The 27418-nt window shown below is 40.0% G+C and overlaps 2 protein-coding genes across 5 annotated transcripts in view; one reads left to right on the forward strand and one right to left on the reverse strand.

Moving 5' to 3' along the window:
• Positions 1-27418, forward strand: part of USP44 (ubiquitin specific peptidase 44) — a 46793-nt gene that overhangs the window by 12942 nt on the left and 6433 nt on the right. For 2 of the 4 annotated variants that reach the window (XM_005664245.4, XM_021092740.2), the window contains exons 1-3: positions 8616-8706; positions 20887-22372; positions 26081-26276. In XM_005664245.4, coding sequence (XP_005664302.1) covers positions 20954-22372; positions 26081-26276 — 1615 coding nt within the window. In that variant the 5' untranslated portion in view covers positions 8616-8706; positions 20887-20953. Of the gene's footprint in view, positions 1-8615; positions 8707-8912; positions 8978-20886; positions 22373-26080; positions 26277-27418 lie in introns of those variants that run through there. The other 2 variants (XM_084957567.1, XM_084957568.1) reach the window with 2 other exon arrangements.
• Positions 2745-9371, reverse strand: LOC146403553 (uncharacterized). Its single transcript, XM_085024907.1, has 3 exons — positions 9201-9371; positions 7964-9121; positions 2745-7164 (listed from the first exon to the last, which is right to left on the reverse strand). Exons 1-2 carry the CDS (start codon positions 9369-9371, stop codon positions 8105-8107), a joined length of 1188 nt encoding a protein of 395 aa, XP_084881033.1. The 3' UTR covers positions 2745-7164; positions 7964-8104.

Consider the following 27418-nt stretch of genomic DNA (forward strand, 5'->3'; position numbering starts at 1 on the left):
TGCAGCCCTAGAAAAGACAAAGAAAAAAAAAATCTATGTTGTCATCTATTGATTTCTGGTAACTACACTTTTTGATTTGGTGCATGCAGTTAGAGCACTGCCTAGACTAAGTGAATCCACACTTGAATTTCTGTTCCTACAGGGGTCAGTTAACTTGAAAAGGAGAAAAAATGCACTAGATAAAATTGTGGATGGACAGCCTGGGCAAAGAACTACTTGAAATGCCATCTTCACAAATGAAGTACAGTAATACTTCAAATTATAGATAAATAGAATAAAATAAATAATGTAAATATAGAAACAGAGTATGCTGTGATCCAATGAGGAAAAGGCTTTCCCGTCTATTGCTACACCTAACACTTCCTAGAGCAGATCTCATTCTGATGTGTCAATTTGAGAAAGCTGATTAAATTCTGAACATATTTCCTAAACGGTAAAACGAGGACATTAATACTGATCTCCATGGGATATTTGTGAGAATTACAATAAACAATGAATACAACTGTATAGAGACAGATATTAACTATTTTTTTGGTGGTGAGCATACTACAGAGTATATAGAGGCAGAAATATAATGTACTCAAACATAATGTTATAAGCAAATGTTACTTTAGTAAAAAATCTAAAATTAAAAACAAGGATCTAAAGATCAGGAGCCATGTATTTAGTTCTGAAAATTAAGAAATCTGTGTCAGGAGTTCCCATCATGGCACAGCGGAAACGAATCTGACTAGGAACCATGAGGTTGCAGGTTCGATCCCTGGCCTCGCTTAGTGGTTTAAGGAACTAGGTGTTACTGTGAGCTAAGGTATAGGTTGCAGATGTGGCTCAGATCTGGCATTGCTGTGGCTGTGATGTAGGCCAGCAGCTGTAGCCCTGATTTGACCCCTAGATGTGGCCCTAAAAAGTGAAAAAAAAAAAAAAAAATTGTGTCAAGTATCTGTTCTGCTTAGTTCTATAAATACTAATTTCAAGACCAAAGATAAAATGAGAGACGTGGCTATCTACTTTACATACAATTTCCTTGCCTCTTAAGAATCAGCTATGGAAATGTGATTTTCTAGGACTTCATTAATCTCTGGTTAGCTGAGGAAAAGCAGGCTTACAGAAACTACTTACTGGTGGCTGAACTAATTACTATTACTGAGAATGCTTTTGACCTGAAAGGAAGCAATCCTTTGTGTGTGTGTGTATGTGTGTCTTTTTTTTTTTTTTTTTAAGGGCTGCACCCACAGCATATGGAGGTTCCCAGGTTGGGGGTTGAATGGGAGCTGCAGTCACCAGCCTATGCCACAACCACAGCAATGCCTGATCCAAGCCGAATTTATGATCTATGCTACAGTTTGCAGCAATGCTGGATCCTTAACCCACTAAATGGGGCCAGGGATGGAACCCACATCCTCATGGATACTAGTTGGGCCTGTTTCTGCTGAGTCACAGTGGGGACTCCTGTTAGTTCTTTTTATTACATGCATACATTTGGATTCTACAGCATGTGGTTTCCTTTATATGATGCAGTGCCTACAGCATTGACTGTTGTTTTCTAGTCAGCTTTCTTGTTTTTAACAAACCAAGAGCAACACTGCAGGATTTCGATTTCCAGATGGTCTGGGAAGATGTAAATAATTATATAAACAGCTACGGTTAACCATCTATGCTTTTCTTTTCTACTTCTATTTTAAAAAGTAGGTTTGAATGCAACTAGAGATTATCATGGTAAGTGAAGTCAGAAAGAGAAAGACAAACAGCATATGACATCACTTATATGTGGAATCTAAAATATGACACAAATAAACCTATCTACAAAAGAGAAGCAAATTCACCAATGTAAAAGTACAGACCTGTGGTTGCCAAGGGGGAGGGCTTTGGGAGACTGATGGAGTGGGAGGTTGGGGTCAGTAGATATAAACTATTACGTGGATAAACAACAAGATCCCGACTGTATAGCACAGGGAACTATATTCAATATCCTATGATAAACCATAATGGAAAAGAATTTTTTTAAAAGAATGGCTATATATATATATAAACATATATACATATATACGTATAACTTGAGAACTTTGCTGTACAGCAGAAATTAACACAACATTGTAAATCAACTATAATTCAATTTTTAAAAAGAAGTAGACTTAAAAACAGGTATAAGGAGTTTCTGTTGTGGCGCAGCGGAAACAAATCTGACCAGTAGCTATGAGCATGAGGTTTTGATCCCTGGCCTTGCTCAGTGGGTTGGGGATCAGGCATTGCCATGAGCTGTGGTGTAGGTCGAATACTCAGCTTGGATCCTGCGTTGCTGTGGCTGTGGCCTAGGCTGGCAGATGTAGCTCCAGTTTGACCCCCTAGCCTGGGAACTTCCATTTGCCGCAGGTGCGGCCCTAAAAAGCAAAAAAAAAGTACAAGATACAAAATAAAATGTAGGTACCTCAATTATCTTCCCTCGTGAAAGATGACTAGCATCATTCTGGCATGGTTTACTAAAGCTTTAAAAATTAGAATTGCCACCCCTCATATTTTTCCTTTCCTCTCTCTCTTTCTGCTATTCCAGATTCTACCCCCCTTTATGTGAGAGAAACTAAAACTTAGTTCTGCATGTTTCTCAGAGTACTGTAATTAATTTCAAACTTATTTGTATTTGTCCTCCAACTGTTACTTTAGTACAGAAGTAAAACTCAACTTAGAGGATTATAAATATGAACAAAACTCGATTCCTAACCTCAAAGAACTTTATAGAGACATACTAATGATGAATACATTTATTTTTCTCTTTACACTTAACAAAGGGTCTACACATACAAAACTTCATTGATCTTTAAAACATACTTGTTAAAGAAGATAGGAGGAGCGCCTGCTGTGGGGCAATGGGGTCGGCGGCATCTTGGGAGCCCTGGGACACAGGTTCAACACCCAGCACAGTGGGTTAAGGATCCAGGGTTGCCAGAGCTGCAGCTTAGGCTGCAAATGTGGCTTGGATTTGACCCCTGGCCCAGGAGCTCCATATGACATGGGGCAGCCAAAAATGGAAGGAAAAAAAAAAAAAAGATAGGATACTATTTTCCTAATTTTACAGAGGAGATAAAACATGCAACATATTTGGAGAATTATTAAAAATAATTTGACTCATGCATTGTAATCATAACTAAATAAACATATAGTTATCCATGTATACATATATGTGTTAACCTTTGAACGAGTATGAACTACACAGGCCCACTTAATCATGAATTTTTTTCAATAACTAATACTATATTAGAGGATCTATGATTGGTTGAATCCACAGATTAGGAGGAGCTGCAGGATACAGAGCACTGACTGTAAAGTTATACTTGGGTTTTTGACAAGAGAAGGCTTCCTACATACACACATACACATACATGGAGACACACTCATAGCTTATCCTTGGAAAGGTGTCTTGGCTTAAGAAAATATTTATCTCATGAAGCTGCTACAATGCTTAAAATTTCATTGTAGAAATTCCATACTCTCATGTCTACAAGAAGTTCCATTAGAACCTGGACTTAAATAGAAATGCAAAAAACATAGCTAGATGCTAATAATTTACAAGTGGGTCAATTTACTACATGATAACTGGGCTCCTTAGTAAAATGGAAGGTTGGGGGAACAGTCCTAGAACAAAATGGGAAAAGTTCTGATGAGAGGAAAGAGAGAAAGGCCTTGACAGACTGAGGTAAAGCCCTGGGCACAAGCAGCCTCTGGATCCGTGAAACACTGAGCAGGGCGGAGGTGGGGAGGATGGTAAAAGGAGAGGCGGCTTCACTAGCGTCCTCATTTTGCTTCCATTAACGCCAAACCCCTGGGCTGTTCGTTTCCAGGAGGCCTACATTGGTAATTTACCTCCAAGGTACAAGTTTCTCTCACAGACCTCTGAATAAACACTTGGTGGGCCTTTAAAATGAAATCAGCTTTAATACCACTACTTCTCAACTTGCATTCATCTCCCCTGCCGGCCATCGCCTTCGTTTTCCTGAAGAATTTAAAAAGGGGGGGGGGGGCTAATTCTAAAGTCATTTTTTTGTTCTCTTTTCCTGTCTATTCACTAAGACCAAATCTTGCCATCTGCTGTTCTACTTTCAATATTACTCTCTCGACTTCTTACATATGCGCCACAATTTAAGGTTCTTTGAGTTGCTCATTTAAAAAAAATGAACTGTACTGTGTTGCTGCATGTTAATAAAACTTTAGGTCTGAGATCTTCCTTATTCTCTTGACCTACTTCCTCCATTCAATCCTTTGTCTCACATTTAGATGAAGGCTATGGACATGTCAGTGCCCAGGCACAGAGGTACTCGAAAAATATTTGTCATAACTTTACAACTTTAAAAACTTTATACAACTAAAATTATTAAATAAGAACATTCCATCTGTAAAACTGTAAATCCTTGGAAATAGTCTCCTCAAAGTTAACAAACTGATCAATTCATTTGTCTACAATTAGGATTCCTAAGGTATTTCTCAGATTCATGAAATACTAGACTAGAAAATTCTAAAAATCAACACAAAGCATAAGATGCAACTCTAAAGTTTACAAATTTTACAAGGATTCTTCTTCCTTTAAATTCATTCACACTTTCTTCTCAGGATACAGGAAAAGAAAAAACTGTGTTGCTCCCACTTCAGAAGTTGGATATGGTCTCAGAATTGAGTATTAGAGTCATTAATTTTTTTTCTTTTTCTTTTGTCTTTTAGGCCCAACCTGAGGCATATGGAAGTACACTGGCTAGGAATCTAATCGGAGCTGCAGCTGCCAGCCTAAGCCACAGCCACAGCCACACCAGATCTTTAACCCACTGAGCAAGGCCAGGAATGGAACCCACATCCTCATGGATACTAGTCGGGTTCATTTCCACTGAGCCATGCGGGACCTCCTAGAGTCATTAAATTTTAATCCTGTTTAAGGAAACTGCTTACCTTGGAAAGGGACCAATTCCCATTTCTCCCCATATGAGAATTGTGGAAACAAGGGAAACCCCTAACATCTTTTCCACAATCTCATTTTATGCTAGAGAACTTCTAATTTTGTTAATTCATTAAACATTTTAAGCACATCTCTGGCCAGCACTGTACTAAGAGGGGTATACGACTGGAGCAAGTGTATATTCCTTGCCCCTAAACAGGTTACAATGCAAAGCGAGAGAGCCAGCCTCAGAACTCAGAACAAAAGCTATGACTGCATAACAATGTACTGGTGGGAGCTGGGGGTGGGGAATCTGGAAGCCCAGTTGTTACTTGGAAGGCGGTTAAGAGGAGGTGAGAGCTTTTAGGCCAGCTCTGAAAGAAGTGGATTGGAACGATTTGCAGGAGTGAAAGGTGAAGGGCCTTGTTAGGAGATAAACATCTGCCCTGATTTAAAGGTGGGAAGTGCCTGAACTGTGGGAGACTCTAAGGAAACCGACTTCCTAGCAGTCAAAAGGCCGATCTGGAGGACGAATGAATTTGAGGGTATAAAAGGTAAGTCCGGGGAAGTCAGCTGATCAAAGTGGGAAGGGACAGAGATTTCTGTTGTTGTTATACATGAAGCTCAGATTTGATGCAGTGAGTAAAAAACAAATAGGTAAATTACAAGAGAAGAATGATTTTATGACAGCTATGTAACATGAGATTGCAATAGAGAGGTCCTGGAGCTCAGGAAACAAGCTAGACACGCCACAATTTAGGCCTAGGTTGTTAACACCTGGAATAAAATGGAAACAGGGAATTTCCAAAGTTGAATAAGTAGTGATGACAATAAAGAATAGGCTATGCTCAAATCATCCTGTTACTACTTTTTCATTATTGACCTAATGAACAATGACTTCCAGATAATTTATCTCCAGTTCCCCCTTCCTACCCAGCACCTCTCCCTAGTTTACACCTTTGTATCAAAGACACTTTGTATAGGACATCCTTTGCTAATGCCTTACTCAGCTTGCCTTTGCTTCATCTTCTCATTTCACCACCTTCTCCTCATTCAGTCAAATTATTTTAGTCCTTAAAAGACCCAGCTACCTTTCCCTTGAAGTTATGATCTCAGAAAATTTTCTCTCTGAAAATTCTGTCTGCTAGTCACTTTGACCACATGCAATCTATTTTCTGATTAGAATTTTTGACTACGGTGGTCTTCATTCTGTTTAATTCTAAGTTTTAAAAAATTATAATCATATAGAAAAATAAAAATCATTGTAATCTCACCACCATTATTAAGACATTGATGTATTCCTTCCAAATGTTGAATATGAATAATTTGTACAAATTTTAAAATACAGTATATACATCTTTGCATTTTGCTTTTTTTCTTTTATAGTTATTTTTGGAGGCTGCCAGAATCCATGCAGTTCTACTCAGAATCTTAAGACCCCTGCTACTACTACTTCTCTGTTACTCAGCTGCTACTCCCTATGTCCTCTGGTTATTTATGACTTCTGCTGCCTTGTGGCTCTTCTGCCTAGTGTCCACTGATTGCCTACTCAATCAATGTACTTTTAAACCATTATTCAATCCACCTCAACCCTTCTTTCTCCTTGCTGTGTCTGGATAGAGATTTAACAAACTTGTTATGGATCTGTAGACCTTGGTTCTAGCGTCCTTCCCAGGAGAACAAACTGCTGCAAAAAGGGAGACGGGTCGTGTAGTACCATAAGATAATTTATGAACAAGGAACCTCTTAGAGGAATGGAAATGGCAGACACAGTTGGCTTGACCTTTATTCCTTCATTTCTTTTGAAAATAAGACTGTTGATGACTATACGATATTCTGTCCTATGAAAATACCAGATGTACCTAATCATTCCCAATAGTGATTAAGTGTTAGCGTGTTTCTGATTTTCATAATTCTAAAAAGCATTGAAATGAATAGCATTCTAAGTTAGTCTGAATCTCAAGTGAATAGCATTCTAAGTTGGTCTGAATCTCAAGTAAAAACTCTATTTCTAAAACTAGAATTGGAGTTCCCGTCATGGCTCAGTGGAAACAACCTGACTAGCATCCATGTGGATGCAGGGTTCAATCCCTGGCGTCGCTCAGTGGGTTAAGGATCTGGCGTTGCCCTGAGCTGTGGTGTAGGTCGCAGACATGGCTCGGATGGATCTGGCGTTGCTGAGGCTGTGGTGTAGGCTGGCGGCTACAGCTCCAATTGGACCCCACGCCTCATATACTTCGGGTGCGGTCCTAAAAAGACAAAAATAAATAAATAAAATAAAACCAGAATTACTGGAATAGAGGTGGGTTTTTTGGTTTGTTTTTTGTGGGTTGTTTTTGTTTTTTGTTTTTTGGTTTTTTTTTGTCGTTTTGGAGCCACACCCGCGGGCATGTGGAGGTTCCCAGGCTGGGAACTGGAGCTGTAGCCACTACCAACGTCAGATCCGAGTCGCATCTGCAGCCTATGCCGCAGCCTATGCCACAGCTCATGGCAACGCCGGATCCTTAACCCACTAAGTGAGGCCAGGGATCGAACCCACAATCTCATGGTTCCTAGTCAGGTTTGTTTCGGCTGCGCCACACCGGGAACTCCTAGAGGTGGCACTCTTGATAGCATTTGCCAGGTGAACTTCCAGAAGGGTTTTAGGACATTAAAACACAGGCAAGGAGTTTCGACCTTTGTTTTATCTTTCTCTCTAGGAACTGTGGGGAAATCTATATTGTATGCCAGAAAAACGGGAAGAAATATTTGCTTTTAAGAGGGTCTCTCGTGTGATAAATTTAGTCCATTTTAGAAATAAAAGGGGTAGGAAGGATTACAAGGTGGCTATTTGTTTTTTCAGTGGGAGGAATGCATTGGGGACAGAACTGAATTGGAAAGAATTATTATGCACTTATGCACATGTGTGTCTTGCTGGTTCTCCAGTCTCCCCAGGGAAGACTGTGTCTTCGTTGTCAATGTTCCCCACAGGGTAGGGGAACAGAAAGAGCTAAGAGCCCAGCCCAACGTGAACTCTCCACACATCCTAACGGATGAATCTGCCCTTACCTGTAGGCTTGACTTTCCTCTTCTCAAGAGTCTGCTCTCCTCGGTCTCTTCGTTTCTTTTCGGAATGTACTTCTTTCAATACGCAATTTCAGGGCAAGTGCTTTTGGACAGAGGTTCTGTTCGGGTCCCTTAGCTCTTATTTCACAGGGCGTTTTCCATTCGGGCACCTTTCTTGCTGGACTGCCGTCTGAGAAAACCAAATTCAAAGCCGTCCCCTCCGCTGGAATTCACACCCGGGTGCCTCCTCGGGAAGGACACGTTTTCTTGGGAATTTTCTATGCCCGTCTTGGGCAGATTTTGAAGAAAAAAAGTTTCTGTCAACCAATTCGACCTGAGCGGCGGACATTCAAGGAAGTAAGGACGCGTGGGGGCGAGTTCACGTCTCAGGAGCTCGGAGGAAACGCGGGATGCCCCCTGCCAGGCCCCGAAGGCTGCGGCAGGGTGGACGTCTACGCCGCGCTGAGCCGCGCGCCGCGCTGGGGAGCGTCCCTCCCCACGAGGTCGAGCTGGAGCCTGGACGTGGGTTCCCCCCAGGCGGGCCACCCGCCGCTCCGCTCCTTCTCGGCTCTGCGCCGCCCCGCCCTCTCCCCCCGTCGAAGGCGGAGGGGCGGGGTCTGCCGCGGCGTCACCGCTGACGTCGCTGTCGGACCCGGGCCGCCGCCGCCGCCGCCGCCGAGGTACCGGGGGACCTGGAGGGGAAGCGCCGGAGATGAGCGCTAAAATGGCTGCTCCGGCTCGGGCTGGTGAGTGCGCGTGAGGGGCGCGCGCGGCTGCGGCGGTTGGCTGAGGGAGGCTCCCTGCGGGAGCGGCGGTCCGACGGGAGCCCCCGGGGCCCACAGGCACCTGGCGGCGTGTTCCCGCCGCGCAGGACGCAGTGGGCGGGGGGGGGAAAGGGGCTGCGGACGGACTAAGGGAAGCGAGCCCAGGGGCGCGTGGAGGAGGAGGTGACGGTGGCGGCGGCGGCGGCGGCGGCGGGTCCGGCGAATTTAGAATTGGCGCCTCTGGAAAGTTACGGTGGGTCGAGCCATGCCCTGGTCGCTGCCGGCCACCTCCTGAGTGCCGGGAGATGCTGTGAGGAGCTGTGCCGCTACGTCCAGGGGCACTGCGGAGCCACCCTGCGCTGAGCGAGCTGGGACGAGAAGCAGCGAAATCGGGGGGCTAGGGAGGTTGCAGAGGGGGAGTCGTGCCCTGACCCGCGCGTTCCGGAGTGGGGAGGAGATGTGATCGCGAATCTGACCGTGTATCTGGTGCGGCTGAGCTTGTTCAGCGGAGCTTGCGCTGTCGGGCTAACACTGCATCCCACCCCCGGCTCTGATTGCGGCCAAGTGATGCTTGAAACGCCCCTGGGATGGTTTGCAAGGGCAATTCTAGTCCTCCCTGTAGAAGGAATGTCTTGCCTTCCCTCCATTGATCAGGTCCCAGCACTGCCAGCACCTGCTGCCACTTAGAGACACTTAGGATCTTTGAATACCAGCTTCCTAAACCATTCCGCTGGCCTTCGGGAAAGGAATGCTAGGGGGGCTAAACTTGAAGGGCACAAGAAACGTGTCGGCGTTAGGGAGAACAAAATGACTGCTCGAGTTTAATAAAAGATAGTAGGATTCGCCCTCCCCTTGCAATAAAAAAGAAAGTGAAACATGGTGATTGTTTCAACTGCAAGCTGTTTGATCTGTTGTAAATTCTATTGATAGATAACCGGATAATTTCTTGCAATTTTAATTTTGGAAACTTAAAAAAAAATTAGCAAGTCTTGAGGGAGCTGCTTTATTCTCAACCCCCCACTCCCCATTTTAAAGTAATTGTCAAATCTTGCTAGTAGGGGGGTTGTGAAATTAGCATAGAAATACTACTTTCAGGCCCTGCAGTTGAATTCCTTATTATCTGTTAAGTAGCTGCCTGTGGGGTAAAAGTAGGGGGTTGGTATCATTGGGCCTGGAATTCATTTTCACTTGTCTTTAAAACCATCATTAATGTAAACAAGTAAAAAGAATTGGCTGTTCACTATGATTTAGAAGTTTAGAAAGCCAAACATGAATTAAGCACATGTTTATAAAATAATTCATAATCACAGATTCCATATTCAGTTGTCTTGAAGGAGATAAACACTTAGTATTCTTGGGACCATAATCTTTTGATCCTTTTTTTTTTTTAATCCTTAATTTAGTCTCTCCCTCACTCCTCAATCTCTCTAGCTTATTGTGTTCTAGCCATTAATTTTGCAGTGGATTGCAGATTTTTTCAATCCAGTATTCATCATTGTAGACAGTGTTGAAATTTAGAGACATTCTGATATTGAGCAAATCGTTCAATACTTACATTGTAGACAGTTGACATGTAGCAATTTTAATTGTGCGTCAGCCTTATTTTTCATTCAAATGTTAATTGTTCCATTTTCTTAGCTTAAAAATTGAGACCAGTGAATCTTTGTTTAGTATAATATACAATAATAAACTTTTTTCTAGTATTTAAGATGGAAAATTTTAATTTTCCCAGTTGTTTGATCTCTTTTTCATGGATGTTTTTCTTCTTGAACTACAAAAAAAAAAAAAGGAATAAGGTGTTATATAAGTCTTCTACCAAACTTTTCCTCTACACACTTAAATCTTCTTGAGCATTGGTGGTATATAAGAGGATTTTCTGCCTTTTGGATTGTTTGAGGGCAACCTGATGGTATTTTATTTGTATCCGCGGTGCCTGACTTTCTGCTTACGTGGGGAAGAAAACCTGTAAATGTTTGCTGAATCGGGGTTTGAGTGGTACAGGAGAAAGGCAACACTTTGGCCTTTTATTTATTTGTTTGTTTTTGCTTTTTAGGGCCGAGCCTGCAGCATGTGGAATGGCATATTCAATCCCAGGCTGGGGATCAAATCGGAGCTGTAGCTGCCAGCCTACATTATTACAGCCATAGCTACACCAGATCCAAGCCGAGTCTTCAGCCTCCACCACAGCTCATGGCAATGCTTTAACCCACTTTCACCTTTAACCCCTGAGCAAGGCCAGGGATGGAACAGAGTCCTCATGGATACTAGTTGGGTTTGTTATCACTGAGCCACAACGGGAACTTCCCATTTTAGCTTCTTGGTAGCAGAAAAAAAGAAAAAAAAAAGTTTTTCTCCTTCCTGTAATGTTAGCCAGAAGAAGCATTGCCAGATTCTAATAGAATTGTGTGGTTGAGGGAGATTAGGGAGAGGCTGGAGCATGAGTTTAGGCATCTAATCAAGATAGGAAATGTATGCCTAGGCATTTTCTGGATTCAGTAATAGGGACAGTTTTGCTATTAGGCCCAGCCCAAATAGGTGACAAGTAATTGAAAAAGAGAAGGATTTTACAAATACTGGCTTCTGGTAAAGATCACTATAAGAAGTACACTGATTTTTCACAGCCTTTCAGACATTATAAAAACCTTAAAGATTCATTTTTAATGAGTATTGTATGCCAAAGAAAATGTTATATTCCAAGAACATATTTGTTAGGGCAAGCATAGGTGTACTAAAATAATAGTCTAGGCATTTTACACAAAGTATTTAAACTCAGTTTACTAGACCAATGGTAGAATGGTCAATCTTTTTATGAACAGTTCCCATCTTGTTAGGAAGTTAGCCACAGTGGGTTGTAATGATAAGTATTTTGGAACAAAATTGCCCTTAAGTGAAATACTTGTGAGTTGGGAGAGGAGGAGTGAGGAAATCAAACAACCTGGTGGCAGAACTTGCTTTCCAGGAGCTTTTTCTTAAGTCATCAACTAGAGTCAGTCTAGTTCAGGAGACATGCTAGAGACTTGAAAAAGGCCTAGGGAAAGAGTATCCTTTATTTAATGAGGAATTTCAAGCAAGATCAGGGTAATTATAGATTCTAGATCTCTAGAGGAAGAAAGAATAACCAGAGCCTTTCTAAGGATGAAGGAAAGAAAATACATGAGGATGGACAAGGAGAGGTGCCAAAACACGTAATAGGCGTAATAGCTTACGTAACTGAGAGCATGGAGAGTTTGAGAGCCCATTGGGTTTATCCATTCAATAATTTGTCATTCAAAAATACTGAATCATTTCTCTGTACCAGGCACTATGCTTGACCCTTGGCACTTTACAAACATTTCCTAAGAGGACAGGGTACTATAGCGGTTCCGTGAAATGAGTGGAAAACTGAAAATTGCTTATAAGGAGTGGGAAGGGTTTGTCCTAATTTCTGTGGATAAAGTTATTTTCATTCTTATCCAAATGTATGTAAAGGTTGTGGTGGTTAGTGGCTCCTAAATCCCACTTCCAATTGAAATTGCCGTTTGCTCCTATCTTTTATTATGGAAAATAACAAGTCTTCCTACTTTTAATAGTTTTTAGAGGATTTGTTTAGGTTATTTGGTTCGGTTAAAAGAAAAATAAGTTTTGTTAAAAAATTATCGTTGTTCAAATAAAGTTTGAACATATGCTTGTTCTTTAATATGCATCCCTCTGGGAAGTCTCAGGAGAAATTCTTTAATGAAATAAAGACAATTACTATGCCACAATTTTATTTAAATATTCTACTTTATGCCCAGTGATACATACGTTTTTTCATCAGTAAGAATAGAATGTATATAAATATTTATAAAAAACGTGCACACCCATTTCCTATGGGACAATAGCTCATATGCCAGTTATTAAAAGTTTAAAAATTTAAACTTATTAACAATGTGGTCACTTGTATATAAAAACATTTTAACAACAGATATGTGGGAAATGGCTGGTCACAGATGAGTAGAAAGTGTACAATGCGCCGCAATCTGAAAGCTCTTGGATGTCAGGTTAAGGAATTCAGATTAATCTAATGGTCTTTTAAAGACTTTCAAAAAATTCTTTAATTGTTGTAAAACTTTCTTTTTTTTTTTTTTTTTTTTTTGTCTTTTTGTTATTGTTGTTGTTGCTATTTCTTGGGCCACTCCCGCGGCATATGGAGGTTCCCAGGCTAAGGGTTGAATCGGAGCTGTAGCCACCAGCCTGCGCCAGAGCCACAGCAACGCGGGATCCGAGCCGCGTCTGCAACCTACACCACAGCTCACGGCAACGCCGGATCCCGGATCGTTAACCCACTGAGCAAGGGCAGGGACGGAACCTGCAACCTCATGGTTCCTAGTCGGATTCGTTAACCACTGCGCCACGACGGGAACTCCGTAAAACTTTTTAATAGTTGTAAAACTGTGCCTATAAGACACACAAGGAATTATTTAAAATGTAAATTTTGTGTGATTATTTGGCCAAATATGAGCTATGAAAGAGGGAATTTTCTTAACAGAGCAAGATGATGTTATTTTAATGATTATTCATATTTTCAATTAGATTCTTCCCAGGAGTTCTCGGGCAATGGTGCACAGGATCTCTGGAGCACTGGGAGGCAGGATTGATCCCTGGCCCGGGACAGCAGGTTAAGGATCTGGTGTTGCCACAGCTGCGGCATAGGTCACAACTGCAGCTTGGATCTGACCAAAAAAAAAAAAATTTAGAAATGTATATGAAATGTCTATAAGCCATTTCCCTCATTCTGTGTCAGATTTTAAAACAATTTAGTTTGGCTCTTTTTGTGTGTTTATTTTTCATAGTAACTTTCTGACTTTCATAAAATCATATTTTTAAAGCAGAAAATCTGAAAATTGTGCTACTAATTGCATAAATTAGAAAATCTATATTATTTTCATATAACTGATCTTTGGTGTCTAACCTCTTGTAGGAATATACTTGAAAGTATATTCCATGCTTTCTTTCTAGTTGTCTTTTAAAGAAACTGAGGTAGAAAGCAAGTGTTAACTGTGAAAAGGTCTTTATGGTAAAGGTAACTAAAGTTTATAGTGGAATGTTAATTTTTGAACTAAAAAAATTAGCTACCCTTCTAATTTTTCAGTGTTTCTTGTAAGCACCTAGAAATACCTAAATACCTATATTTAGAGTACAAATATTTATTTGAAGGATCACTACATGTCATATCAGAACTTAAAGTAACCTAATTAGGGTTGAGACAAGATGTCTCAGTTTGCTTTTATACAAAACCCGTTTTGGGTATCTGAAAGCGTATAGCGTGGGACAAGACACATGGTGGGGCATTGGTTATGGAAAGAGAAAGTAGGGTAATGACATCAGAAAATATCAAGAAGCTGCCTTAGCTGGGCAACAAGGGCCCATTTGGTTAAGAAGAGGGGTCAGTTTTGGCCACTAGTGATCAATGGCTTTCTATTCTTATCCACTGATTTAAATGCCACAAAGAAAACTGCACTGAGACCTGCAGTTAATACTAGTTGATTGTGCCAAGAATCTGGTAGCCTGAAACAATATGGCCCCCAAACCTATATGATCTTCATAAAGATCTTATTTATTTTCATTTTTTATGGCCACACCCATAGCACATGGAAGTTCCTATGCCAGGGATTGAATCCAAGTCACAGCTGCAGCAATGCCAGGTCTTTAACCCACTGTGCCAGACTTGGAATCGAACTCTCGCCTCCACAGAGACCCAAGCCACGCAGTTGGATTCTTAATCCACTGCACCACAGCCGGAACTCTGCCTTTACCTATTTTGACTAAGGAAATAAGGAAACTACCCACCAGATAAGTGGCAGAGTAAAGACGTGTACAGAAACACAAGGATTCACATTTGGCAAACCCAAGCCTTTTAGGAAGTTAGGAGAGAATTAAAAAATTTTAACTAGAAATACTTTATGAAGGCTTTGGGCCTTGAGGAGATAAATTTGTAAAAGATAGAGGTGAAGGAATGGTGATGAGGAAATGAGCTCGAGATGATTCTTTTTGGCTGGAGTGCACATGATAGGGGTAATAAGATGAGGCAAAAAAGATTGGTTGAAATCTGGTGAATTTTGAAATCAAGACTGGCAAATATATAATTTTTATTGCCGTATTTCAAAAATTGAGTTGTGATCAGTAATCTTTGTTAATGAAGTAAAATAGGAGATAACAGAATACATTATTTTTTTAAGGGTTGTTTGTGAAACTTTTGTTCCAGGTATGTGTGATATATGTGTACACACATTTACTGGCACCTGATATAAAGTTTCTAAATCTGAGTCTTAGTCAAAATTGGAAATCCATTGCTTTATTTGACTATGAGGAACCAAAGATTCAAAGCAAACTTGAGGATTGATTTGGCGGGGTATTACTATGAAAGAAAGGAAGAGTCCAGATGCTGGGAGACCAGTTAGAGGTTATTGCTGTGCTTTGAGAGTGATTTGTACCTAATGAGAATGCTAGCTCTGGAAATGGTCAGGAATAAAGACTGGGGAATGATAACCCTATATATGTGACAGATTGAATATTTGGCATTGAAAAGATGAGAGGGAGGAATCAAAAAAAAAAAAAAAAACACCTTTTAAGATTTCTAACCTGGTTTCTTAAATGATAATACAGTTTCTTTAATAGAATATTGAAAAAGCTAATTCTGTGAAAGGCAAGATATATAGGTAAACTGAATGAAGTGTGCCTGAAACAGTTCAGAAAGGCTAAGACTGAAGATAAAGTCTTGCTAGGTATCTACCTAGATCTGATCACTGAACTTGTGCTGGTAGGGTGAGTTCACTGCAAAAAGAGGTTTGAAGAGTTGTTAAAATAGATTTTAGAAAGTCCTCGCTAGGTTGTAAATATAAGCAATTTTATGTTGTCGAACTGTAACAAGTTCAGTATTTTACCTGTAATCTTATTTGTTGTTTGTGTGTGATACAAACCTTTGATTACAAATACCGTACCTAGTAACATCTTATGTTTTCTCGTCATTTTAGCTTTCTGCTTTATAATTGCTTTAATGGTATGCTAACTCTCTGTAAAATAGTTAGCTTTCAATAAGTCAAATACAATTTTTTTTAAAACTTTAGAGATTTGCTAAAGGGAATTTAACAAATAAAATGCTCATGTATGTGGCTTGAAAAGTTTAAATAGCTTTCTTTTGAACAAATTAAAGTTTTTGTCTTCAAGCAGTAACTAAAGGCAAAAAAAAAGCTTTCAGAATATTTATAAATCCATCTGTCTTTAAAATAAAGATAACATACTTGGTTTTAAAAGAGCCATTTCATAGCTGTTAATTGGAATTTCAAGAGAAATTTTTTTACTGTATGAGAAAGTGATATAGGTAATTTTAATCTTTATATATAGATTTCATGCAAAACATGCTGGCTATTCGTAGGTTGCTATTATATGTGAGGACAGGTAATAGTTTACCAGGATCTACATGGAGGATGCAAAAATGTTTTGCTAACTCTCTAACATGAATATACTGCCCAAAATCACTTATCCTATCTGCTGGAGCCAAACAGGGTTAATGCATAGCTTCTCAGCAGTGGATTAGCAAATGAAAAGAAGTGCTCTGAACCCAGAAGAGGGAAATAGGAAGTGTCAAGAAATATTCCCACCCCCCTTTCTTCTCTTCCAAGCTTTTAGATCTTTGTGTGATGAGGCCTCTTTGGGGATACCCTAGTAACTGTCTCTGAGCTGTGGCTCCAGGCAGCAGAGCAAACTGGAGATCTCTGGTGGCAGCAGCCTGGCTCTCTTGCTCCTGCTTTCTTTCCCACCCTTCCCTTGGTCGTCCACCCCCTACTGGTTTCTTTCATAAATAGACTGGATAAGTGGGCCCCCTACTCTAAAATATTAATCTCATGATCTGTCATTCCACCATTCTAGTTTCACTTCTTGGGATTTTTAAAAAGATTTTATCTGAAAGATCCCCTTTTAAAATGCAAATACCCCTGGGAGAGGTCAGACCTTAGTCCTCAGCTAACATCTTAATTATCAGTTAGCACCTATGATCGCCTCAGTACACATTTGCCTGAGAATAACGTGTGTCTGAAACTGATAACTAGAAGGAAACTAGCATTTATAGTAATAGTAGTAGTATTAATATTATTATTATTATTGGCAGCTAAGATATACTGAGGGCCGTATTTATTAAGTGCCAGGAATTGTTGTAAGTGCTTCACAAATATAAATTTCCCTAATTGCTTCCTCAACTGATGTTATTACCACGTTATTTTACAGATAAGAAGACCGAGGTATGTGGAACATGAATAGCTGTCCAGGTCACATAGTAAATAAACAGCCGAGTCTTAGACTCAGGCCTTTGGGTTCCAGAGGGCTCTCTCTTTTGTGGCGGGACTTCTTCCCTGCTGTATTGCTTCAGAGAGAGATGGCATCTGATCAACATTTCACCCTTTTCACAATTTTGCATCAAATAGAATCATGCTCTTTGATTATAGACCACTTCCTGTTAAAGGTCAGGGAGCTTGCCATCACATAAATAGATTTTTACTAACTGTAATGAAATAGGCAAGTTCATTGTAACTAAGGGAAAACGTTTGCAGGATATAGAGGAGAAGGAAGTAGAGAGACTAGTGTATAATTTGGCACTACTTTTCCTACTTAAAACTTGTTACAAGTAACACATTCATTATTTGGGGAAATTTAAAATGCGGTTTAAAAAATAATTTGCAGGAGTTCCCGTCGTGGCACAGTGGTTAACGAATCCGACTAGGAACGATGAGGTTTCGGGTTCAGTCCCTGCCCTTGCTCAGTGGGTTAAGGATCCGGCGTTGCCATGAGCTGTGGTGTAGGTTGCAGACACGGCTTGGATCCTGCGTTGCTGTGGCTCTGGCATAGGCTGGTGGCTACAGCTCTTATTAGACCCCTAGCCTGGGAATCTCCATATGCTGTGGGAGCGGCCCAAGAAATAGCAAAAAGACATACACACACACACACACAATAATAATAATAATAATAATAATTTGCAGTCCTACTATGAGAGATAACACACGAGTGAATGAATATGTCAACTCAAACCACCTTTTTGTATTTTTAGAATGAAATAATTTTCCTTGAGCATAAATAAACAGCATTTCCCACTTCATCTCTGCAAGAAGTTAAAATAGTTACTGTCTATGACTTGCCAGAAACAAATGTTTAAATTATCTGTTTTTTATATGTCCCTTTTTAAATAAAAGTAGATAGGCCCCTGGATTCTTAAATCTCCATGTTGAATATGTTCTTTCAACCATTGTTTGGTCAGCACTGATCTACTTCTGTTCTTGTCTTTGCTTCAGCACTGCTCCAACTTGAATTTCCTTGTAATATCTGGGGCAGTGGAGTCTCCTTTAATCACTCACCCCTCCTCCATATCTGTCATTCAGACCCCTCTATAACCTACGTATTTCATCATGTCATTCTCCTTTGCAGAATTCTTCAGTGGCTTTTTATTGCCTGTAGGCTCTGGAAGCAGGCCTTGGGGATGATCGGAGCCAGGAATTCTATAGGTCCCAGGTGTCAGGTTTAAAAGGGGAGTTGGAGATGTATTCGTGTTCCAGGTGGCCACATCCCCTTGACTCTGTTGACACCACATAATGAGAAAGGGCCAGGCAGGGATTCCCTAAAGTGTCAGGTCTGGGACTTCATTGTCTGTGTCTAAAGGCAGCAGCAAGGATCAAGGCTGAGAGACTGTTTAGGCGCTTGATTGCAGTAATCCACTTGATTGTGCCTTGGTCCGAGGTGGTGGCACAGTGGGATAATAAGTCAGATTCTACATATATTTTGAAGGTAGAGCCAACCATTTTTCCTGAAGGATTGGTGTGGAGAGAGAATGGGGTCAAGTATGACTGCAAGATTATTAACCTCAGTACCTGGAAGAATTTAGGATAGTGGAGCATATTAATCATTGATGTTTTACTTTTGCCATTAACAGCTACTATTAAATGCTGGTTCTAAAAAAAATGCTATATGTGACCAGATTTTTGAACCTTGGGAAATTTTGAGGGAAGAGAAATAAAATGTGTGCAGATGTGAATGCTGGGGACTGGTAGTCTTAAATATATATTCAGCATACCCTGTATCTAAAAAATTAAAAAATTGGTGCAGTAGGGGGGCAATATATCTGGTTGCTAGGAGATTTTCCTAAAAAGAGATGGGAAGACACCAAAAATGAAATCAGCTTTACATTTGCAGTTTTCTTAGGGTCCTGGAGATGGCACCTGCAAGTACCATTGAAATTTATATTGTCTTCCTGTCCTAAAAAGTCAAAAGTATTGGAGTTCCCTGGTAGCCTAGCAGTTAAGGGATCAGGTATTATCACTGCTGTAGCATGGGATTGATCCTTGGCTCAGGAAATTCTGCATGCTGTGGGTGGGGCCAAAGGGGGGGGACATTAATCATGCTACATACAATGTTTTGAGTGTTCTGTAACTAGATCCCCACCTGCAACTTAAAATTTATGTTCAATTTATGTTAAATCAGTGAAGAAAAATATTTTGTGATTCTTTACTTTTTTTTTTTTTTTTTTTTGTGGTCTTATTAGGGCTGAACTTGTGGCATATACAAGTTCCCAGGCTAGGGGTCAAATCAGAGCTGTAGCTGCCAGCTTAGGCCACAGCCGCAGCATGCCAGATCTGAGCCGTGTCTGAGATCTACACTACAGCTCATGGCAACAACAGATCCTTAACCCACTGTGTGAAGCCAGGGATCGAACTCACCTCCTTATGGATACTAGTTGAGTTCGTTACCGATGAGCCATAACAGGAATTCCCTGTGATTCTCTACTTTTTAACTAGATTTCAGTTCATTGTTTTTAGATACATATTGCATATGTGTTCCTTTAACTGATAAAGGAACAAGTCTGGGGATGAAAATCACATGTTTTGTATTATCTTGGGGTTTTTTTGGGTGTTGGTTTGTATTTTGGAATAAGCTTCTAATTTCAGATAATGCTTAGGTCTGCCAGAATGCAAAAGTTCAGTATATGCCACCCACTTCCTACTTTCCTGTTTTTATTTTTTATTGGCTTATATATCCCCCATCACATTCCTGAGAGTCTTTTCAAACACCAAGACAGAGGGGAGAATGTTTTTCTCTCTCCTTAAGGCACACTGTCAAGTCTATCAAATCGGTATATTTATAGAGCCATGAATTCAGGGTCATTATTGATTTACTAATGGAAAGCCAAATTTAAAATGGTAATTTAGAGTATTTAATACTATTTATTTAAATAAACAGAATGTAATACTGATTTTTTTCATTTATAGCTATGTGTCAGATAGTTATCATTCACTGAGCATTTACTATGTCAGTGGTTCCCTAACAATTCAGTGAAGGTGGTATTATGATTTTCCCTCTTTCACAGATTAAGTTTAGGAAAGTTGAAATATTTGCTCAGATCAGACATACAACAGTATTTTGAAGAGGTAGCATTCAAACTAAGCTTCTCTACATCAGAACCCATGCTTTTAACGAGTTATGCTTTAGTAACGCCTCATAGGGCTCTCAGATTGTAGATATTAATGACATATATTTGGGTCTTACACATCCCAGTTTTTGAGAAGATGAATGCTTTTGTAAACTACTCTCAGACTCTTGGGTAAAAGGGATGCGAAAAGTGGTCACTACCCATTCTTTGTGGCATAAAATTAAAAACAAAGTTGTAAAGGGAATCATCAGAGGAGTTCCCACTGTGGCTCAGCATTACGACTAATACCCACGCGGGTTTGATCCCTGGTCTGGCTCAGTGGGTTAAGGATTCAGCATTGACGCAAGCTTTGGCCTAGGTCCCAGATGCGGCTTGGTTCTGGTGTGGCTGAGGCTGTGGTGCAGGCCTGCAGCTGCAGCTCTGATTCGACTCCAGCCTAGGAACTTCCATATGCTGTAGGTGCGGCCCTAAAAATAAAAAATAAATAAATTTTACAAATAAAGGGAATCATCAGAGAAAGCAGTGTGTGTTCTCTCAGAGCAAGGTGGATGAGAGATGAGTGAAGTCTCGAGTAAATGAAAAGTGAGAACTGCCTATGGTACTATGACAGGCAGCCCAGATTTGGGGAGCCAGAGGAGCAAATTTTTTAAATTATTCCTAGAAAAACACCCTGTAAAAAAGAAAAATACTGGTTTCTTATTTTTTTAACTGAAAATTAACACCGTTCTGCTTAGTTTTCAGATGCTTCAAGTGTGAACAGAGACTTTCTTGGATTATGTGTTTCTCAGCCAGACTAAGTACATGCTAACGATGGATAAGTGCAAACACATCGGGCGGTTGCAGCTTGCTCACGACCATTCCATCCTCAACCCTCAGAAATGGCACTGTGTGGACTGTAACACAACAGAGTCCATCTGGGCGTGCCTTAGCTGTCCCCATGTTGCCTGTGGAAGATACATTGAAGAACACGCACTCAAGCACTTTCAAGAAAGCAGTCATCCTGTTGCCCTGGAGGTGAATGAGATGTATGTTTTTTGCTACTTTTGTGATGATTATGTTCTTAATGATAATGCAACTGGAGACCTGAAGTTACTGCGAAGTACGTTAAGTGCAATCAAAAGTCAGAGTTATCACTGTACTACTCGAAGTGGAAGGGTTTTGCGGTCTGTGGGTACAAGTGATGATTCGGATTTCTTACACGATGGTGCCCAATCTCTGCTTCAAAATGAAGATCAAATGTATACTGCTCTTTGGCACAGGAGGAGGATACTAATGGGTAAAATCTTTCGAACTTGGTTTGAACAGTCACCCATTGGAAGAAAAAGGCAAGAAGATCAATTTCAGGAAAAAATAGCAAAAAGAGAAGTGAAGAAAAGACGGCAAGAACTGGAGTATCAAGTTGAAGCAGAACTGGAAAGTATGCCTCCAAGAAAGAGTTTACGTTTGCAAGGTCTAGCTCAGTCCACCACAGTCGAAATAGTTCCTGTTCAAGTACCACTACAAACCTCAGCATCCCCAGTGAAAGTCGTATCTACCTCAGAAGATGTAAGATTAAAAAAAGCCAGTGACTTCTCCGTTAAACGAAGGCCCATCGTAACTCCTGGTGTAACAGGATTAAGAAATTTGGGAAATACTTGCTATATGAATTCTGTCCTTCAAGTGTTAAGTCATTTACTTATTTTTCGACAGTGTTTTTTAAAACTTGATTTGAACCGATGGCTCTCTGTGACAGCTAATGATAAAACAAGATCATCTTATAAGCATCTTCCAGTCACAGATACAGTATATCAAATGAATGACTGCCAAGAAAAAGAAACGGGCTCTCTTCACTCCAGATATCCAAGTTTATCCTTAGGACTAAGTGGTGGAGCATCAAAGAGTAGAAAGATGGAGCTTATTCAACCAAGGGAGCCTAGTTCACAATACATTTCTCTCTGTCATGAACTGCATACTTTGTTCCAAGTCATGTGGTCTGGAAAGTGGGCCTTGGTCTCACCATTTGCTATGCTACACTCAGTATGGAGACTGATTCCTGCTTTTCGTGGTTATGCTCAACAAGATGCTCAGGAATTTCTTTGTGAGCTTTTGGATAAAATACAGCATGAACTGGAGACAACTGGTACCAGGTTACCAGCGCTTATTCCCACTTCTCAAAGGAAACTTATTAAACAGGTTCTGAATGTTGTGAATAACATTTTTCATGGACAGCTTCTTAGTCAGGTACGGATTTTTTTTTTTTTTTCATCTTGGGAATTCATAAAGTGAAGCCTAGAAAGATACATATTCTCTGTATATCTAGTACGTTAGAACTAGTACAGTTTTCAGATCAAAACACTTTTACAAATATGTATGAAGTCGGTTCACTCATTTATAGCTGTTTCCTTCATGAATCATTGGAGGTAATTTTACATCATGGTGTTAGCGTTTTTTGATGGAGAGAAGACATCTGCAAACAGAGCTTCTCAGGTCAATAATTTGCATTCGTTCTCTGAGGGATTGAGAAGAGGAGCGTGTAATCCCACAGGGAACAGATGGGAAAATACTTTTGTACTGGGAATGGATTTGGTGGGCACTTGGGTGATTTCAGGGACCAAGAAGTAACCCTGGAGGATTTCCTATAAAATCAAAGTGGGCAAAATTTGAAAACTTGAACAAGTAGGTAGAGAAATTTTAAGGTAAATGTGATTTCATCTAGAACGATCCTAAATGGTTTTCTTTAAATAAATCTACAAAAATTTCCCTTGTGAAAGTCACAAAACAATAATCTTTCATCTAATGAATGATTCTCTAGAATGAGTGGGTTTGTTAGTAGACTATCACTAGACAAAGACTCCTTTTATAGGCAATCAGGCTGTATTTCCCCCATACACATGCCTCTGTTCCTCCGTTCAACTTCCATAGTAATGTTACCACCTTTTGTTTTTATAGCATAATTTTCTGATATGTAGTTTAAATAGTTCAAATGTATTTCTTCTTGGGGGATATCTATGAAGTTTATTTCACTTGATATTTCAGAAATGTATGGATTCTACATTGTACCAGCAGATAAGAGTTGTGCTTCTTGTACTGCAGGCAATTTTATTTTTCCACCATCTTTCTCTGTGGCTTCTTTTTATGCCAAAGTTTAAAATGCATGATTATACAGAAAAGTAGTATATATTCATAGAAAACCTATATGGTACAGTTAATCTATGCAGAAGAAAAGAAGAATCATCCCTTAATCCCATCACTCCACACAACACACAAATAAGACTATTAACATTTTGGTACATTTCTATCTAGTTTATTTTTTCTTCTGGCTTTTTTTTTTTTTTTTTTTTTTTTTTTTGTCTTTTTAGGGCCGCACCCACGGCACATGGAGGTTCCCAGGCTAGGGGTCCAATTAGATCTGTTGCCTCCGGCCTATGCCACAGCCGCAGCAACGCCAGATCCAAGCTGCGTCTGTGACCTACACCACAGCTCACAGCACTGCTGGATCCTTAATTCACTGAGCGAGGCCAGGGATCGAACCGGCAACCTCATGGTTCACAGTCGGATTCGTTTCCGCTGTGCCACGACAGGAACTCCTCTTCTGAATATTTATATATTTTTTCTCCTTAGCTGTATGTCATGTTGAATTTACCTGCTTTTTTCATTTAATAATATGAAGATTTTTTTTAATAATCGTTAAAATATATTTCATCATTCTTTTCACATTTCAGTGTCTCTCAGATGTATATACAGGAGTTTAACCATTCCCCCTATTGTTGACTTATAAACTATTTCTAATTTTTCTTTTATTATAATGTCAGGATCAATTAATATGTTTTTTTCTAATGATTTCCTTAGAACACAGTCCTAGAAAGGGAGAAATACTTTGTCAAAGGGTAGGAGTTCTGGCAACTTGGTTGCAAATCTAGAAATTTACCATTTTTTATTTTGAGTAGTATGAGAAGGGCTATCTGCTTGTTTTTCCCTTTATGGATGAATTTTGAAATTAATAAAAATTGTTAATGCCAGCCTCTCTTCCTTTCAAACATGTAATTAACTCTTAGGAAACTGGTCATCTCAGAAGATTCAGAGGTTTGTTACTAGAATGGCTCCCCTCCCCCACCTCCCACCACCTGCCCCAAATTCAAGAAGCTGTTCTCAAAAGGTCAAACCATGGTCCTCGTGAGTCCCCAGAGTAAACAACAGGAGTATTCTTTTCTCTGTGTCAATTTGTTAAATCTAAAATCTGCATTAAAACTGGCTTCTTTATTTTGTTGTTTGTTCCAGCAATATAGCTTTTATGAGAAGGTAGTGATATTTCATATCTCATGTGTATTAGATCTATGGAGTATGTCTTCAATTATGGGCATTGTTTGTTGGCATTAAATCCTGCTAAATGCTTTGCTAAAGTTATTATTTTTTTCAGTTACTAATTTCTTATCTAAGTTATTAGAATAGCCCCACATTTGCAGTTTCTATATTTTGAGGAAAATTTTAATAAAGTGATGTTTGCTTTAAGTGGGAATATTCACATTATATTTATGTTATATATACTGTCTTTTGAAGTTATCAGTGAATGAATGTATATAATAATATACTGTATATAAAAACATATACTGTATTTTATATGTACTATATTTTAAAATCTGTATATAAAAATATACTAAGAGTATTGCACCTGTAGCATGGTTAAGAGGTTATAGGGTTTGGGGGGAGAAAATCAGTGAAAAATGAGAAAGGAAAAAGGGCAAACAACCTCAAGTCTAATAATCTAAACACATTAAATGTATATAAGTATATATGATATATATTATGTATGTATATATACACATACACACACGCATATATATACACACACCTACATAATGTATATCTAATTAAATGAGCTCACAGTTTGGCTTTTTTTTTTTTTTTTTTTTTTTTTGCCACTTCTTGGGCCGCTCCCATGGCATATGGAGGTTCCCAGGCTGGGGTGGAATCTGAGCTGTACCTGCCAGCCTACGCCACAGCCACAGCAATGCGGGATCTGTGCCTCGTCTGCAACCTATACCATGGCTCATGGCAATGCCGGATCCCCAATCCACTGAACAAGGCCAGGGATCGAACCCACAACCTCATGGTACCTAGTTGGATTTGCTAACCACTGAGCCACGACGGGAACTCCTGGCTTTTTTTTTTTTTTATGGCCACACCTGCAGCATATGGAGGTCCCTGGGCTAGGGGTAGAGTTGGAGCTGCAGCTGCAGGCCTACACCACAGCCCCAGCAATACAAGATCTGAGCCACATCTGCCACCTACATGTCACAGCTTGCAGCAGAGCCAGATCTTTAACCTAATGAGCGAGGCCAGGGATCAAACCCACATCTTCGCAGACACTATGTCGAGTTCTTAACCAGCTGTGCCACAATGGGAACTTGTCACATTTTGTTTCTTTACTGACTTCAGACTTGACTAATGCCCTTGGAACTTAAAGGAGTTATGCTCTGAGTTAAAGCTCATCAAGGCATAATGAGTTTATGGAAGGAAAAGTTATAATTAAAAAAATTCCCTGGAGTTCCCGTCATGGCTCAGTAGTTAACGAATCCGACTAGGAACCACAAGGTTGCAGGTTCAATCCCTGGCCTTGCTCAGTGGGTTAGGGATCCGGCGTTGCCGTGAGCTGTGGTCGCAGATGTGGCTCAGATCCCGCATTGCTGTGGCTCTGGCATAGGCTGGCAGCTACAGCTCTGATTAAACCCCTAGCCTGGGAACCTCCATATGCCACGGGAATGGCCCTAGAAAAGGCAAAAAGACCAAAAAAAAAAAAAAAAAAAATTCCCTGAAAATAAATAGATTACTCAAAATTCTGATGGTGTATTTTCAGAATAAAGCTTATTTACTGGCAGTGACTTCTAGTAAGAGAAGTACATGTTTTGACAGAAGGATTGTAATCTGAGAAACTAATATTTTTATTTGCAGGTTACATGTCTTGCATGTGACAACAAATCAAATACCATAGAACCTTTCTGGGACTTGTCACTGGAATTTCCAGAAAGATACCAGTGCAGTGGAAAAGATATTGCCTCCCAGCCATGTCTGGTTACTGAAATGTTGGCCAAATTCACAGAAACTGAAGCTTTAGAAGGAAAAATCTACGTATGTGACCAATGTAATTGTAAGTAGAGGCTGTATATTCTCTTTGCTTTTCTAAGATTAGCAAAGAGAAACACAAGTGAGAGGAAGCTGGAAGAAATTCTTTTAAGTAGCAGTTGTAGAAAGAAACTGTTAGTTTATCAAAAGAAACTAGGCTAGGTGTTTCTACTTTTTAATTGGCATTTGTGAAGTAGATGTTTGTTTTGCCTTATTGTTGATATTAAACATTTTGATCCTATCATCAGTTATTATAGAGAGAGAGGATTCATAATTTAAATTTAATATGAGGGCAGAATAAAGTAGCAGTGGGGAATAGCAAAAGGTAACCAGGTTATTTAGTACCGAATGAATGCTTTATGAGTTTTTGCTACATATCAGAACATTGATATGTAGATAATGTATGTATATGTGTGTGTATACATACCTATATAATAGCAAATAAGACATATAGCTGGATTGCTGCTGTGGACGTTGGCTTCATAAAAGCAAAGATTTATTCAAAAACCATCTACTGACTATCTCTTCTGTATTAGTCATTGTTCTGGTTGCTGTGGATAGAGGTAAGATACTTTCGAGGTGCTCACATACGTAATGAAGGAAACAGACAGCTAAAATCTATACTAAGTTTTCTATAGAGGTGAACATAAGAACCCAACCGTGAGGGGTGAAAGAGCTATTTCAGTTAAAGAGAAGCATCCTCCTCCAGAGAAGTGGTATATAAAACCACATCAGATGTGCGGTAGCTTTATCTGATCTCTCTTTCTCTGTCAATGTGTACATGGCATTTTAGTGTTTATACTATATATTCGCAGGGATTCTCCTTAATCTCCTATGTCTGAAAAACTGATTCTAGGGCTTTAGATACTAAACTTCTGTTTTTTGTTTTTTTTTTTTTGTCTTTTGTCTTTTTTTGTCTTTTTGTTGTTGTTGTTGCTATTTCTTGGGCCGCTCCCGCAGCATATGGAGGTTCCCAGGCTAGGGGTTGAATCAGAGCTGTAGCCACCGGCCTACACCAGAGCCACAGCAACGCGGGATCCGAGCCGAGTCTGCAACCTACACCACAGCTCACGGCAACGCCGGATCGTTAACCCACTGAGCAAGGGCAGGGACCGAACCCGCAACCTCATGGTTCCTAGTCGGATTCGTTAACCACTGCGCCACGAC

The sequence above is a fragment of the Sus scrofa genome, chromosome 5 (assembly GCF_054392235.1).
Source record: "Sus scrofa isolate SSC_HxYL_T2T_F1_AM1 chromosome 5, Sscrofa_HxYL_maternal_Yorkshire_Landrace_v2.0, whole genome shotgun sequence".
Lineage (NCBI taxonomy): Eukaryota > Metazoa > Chordata > Mammalia > Artiodactyla > Suidae > Sus > Sus scrofa.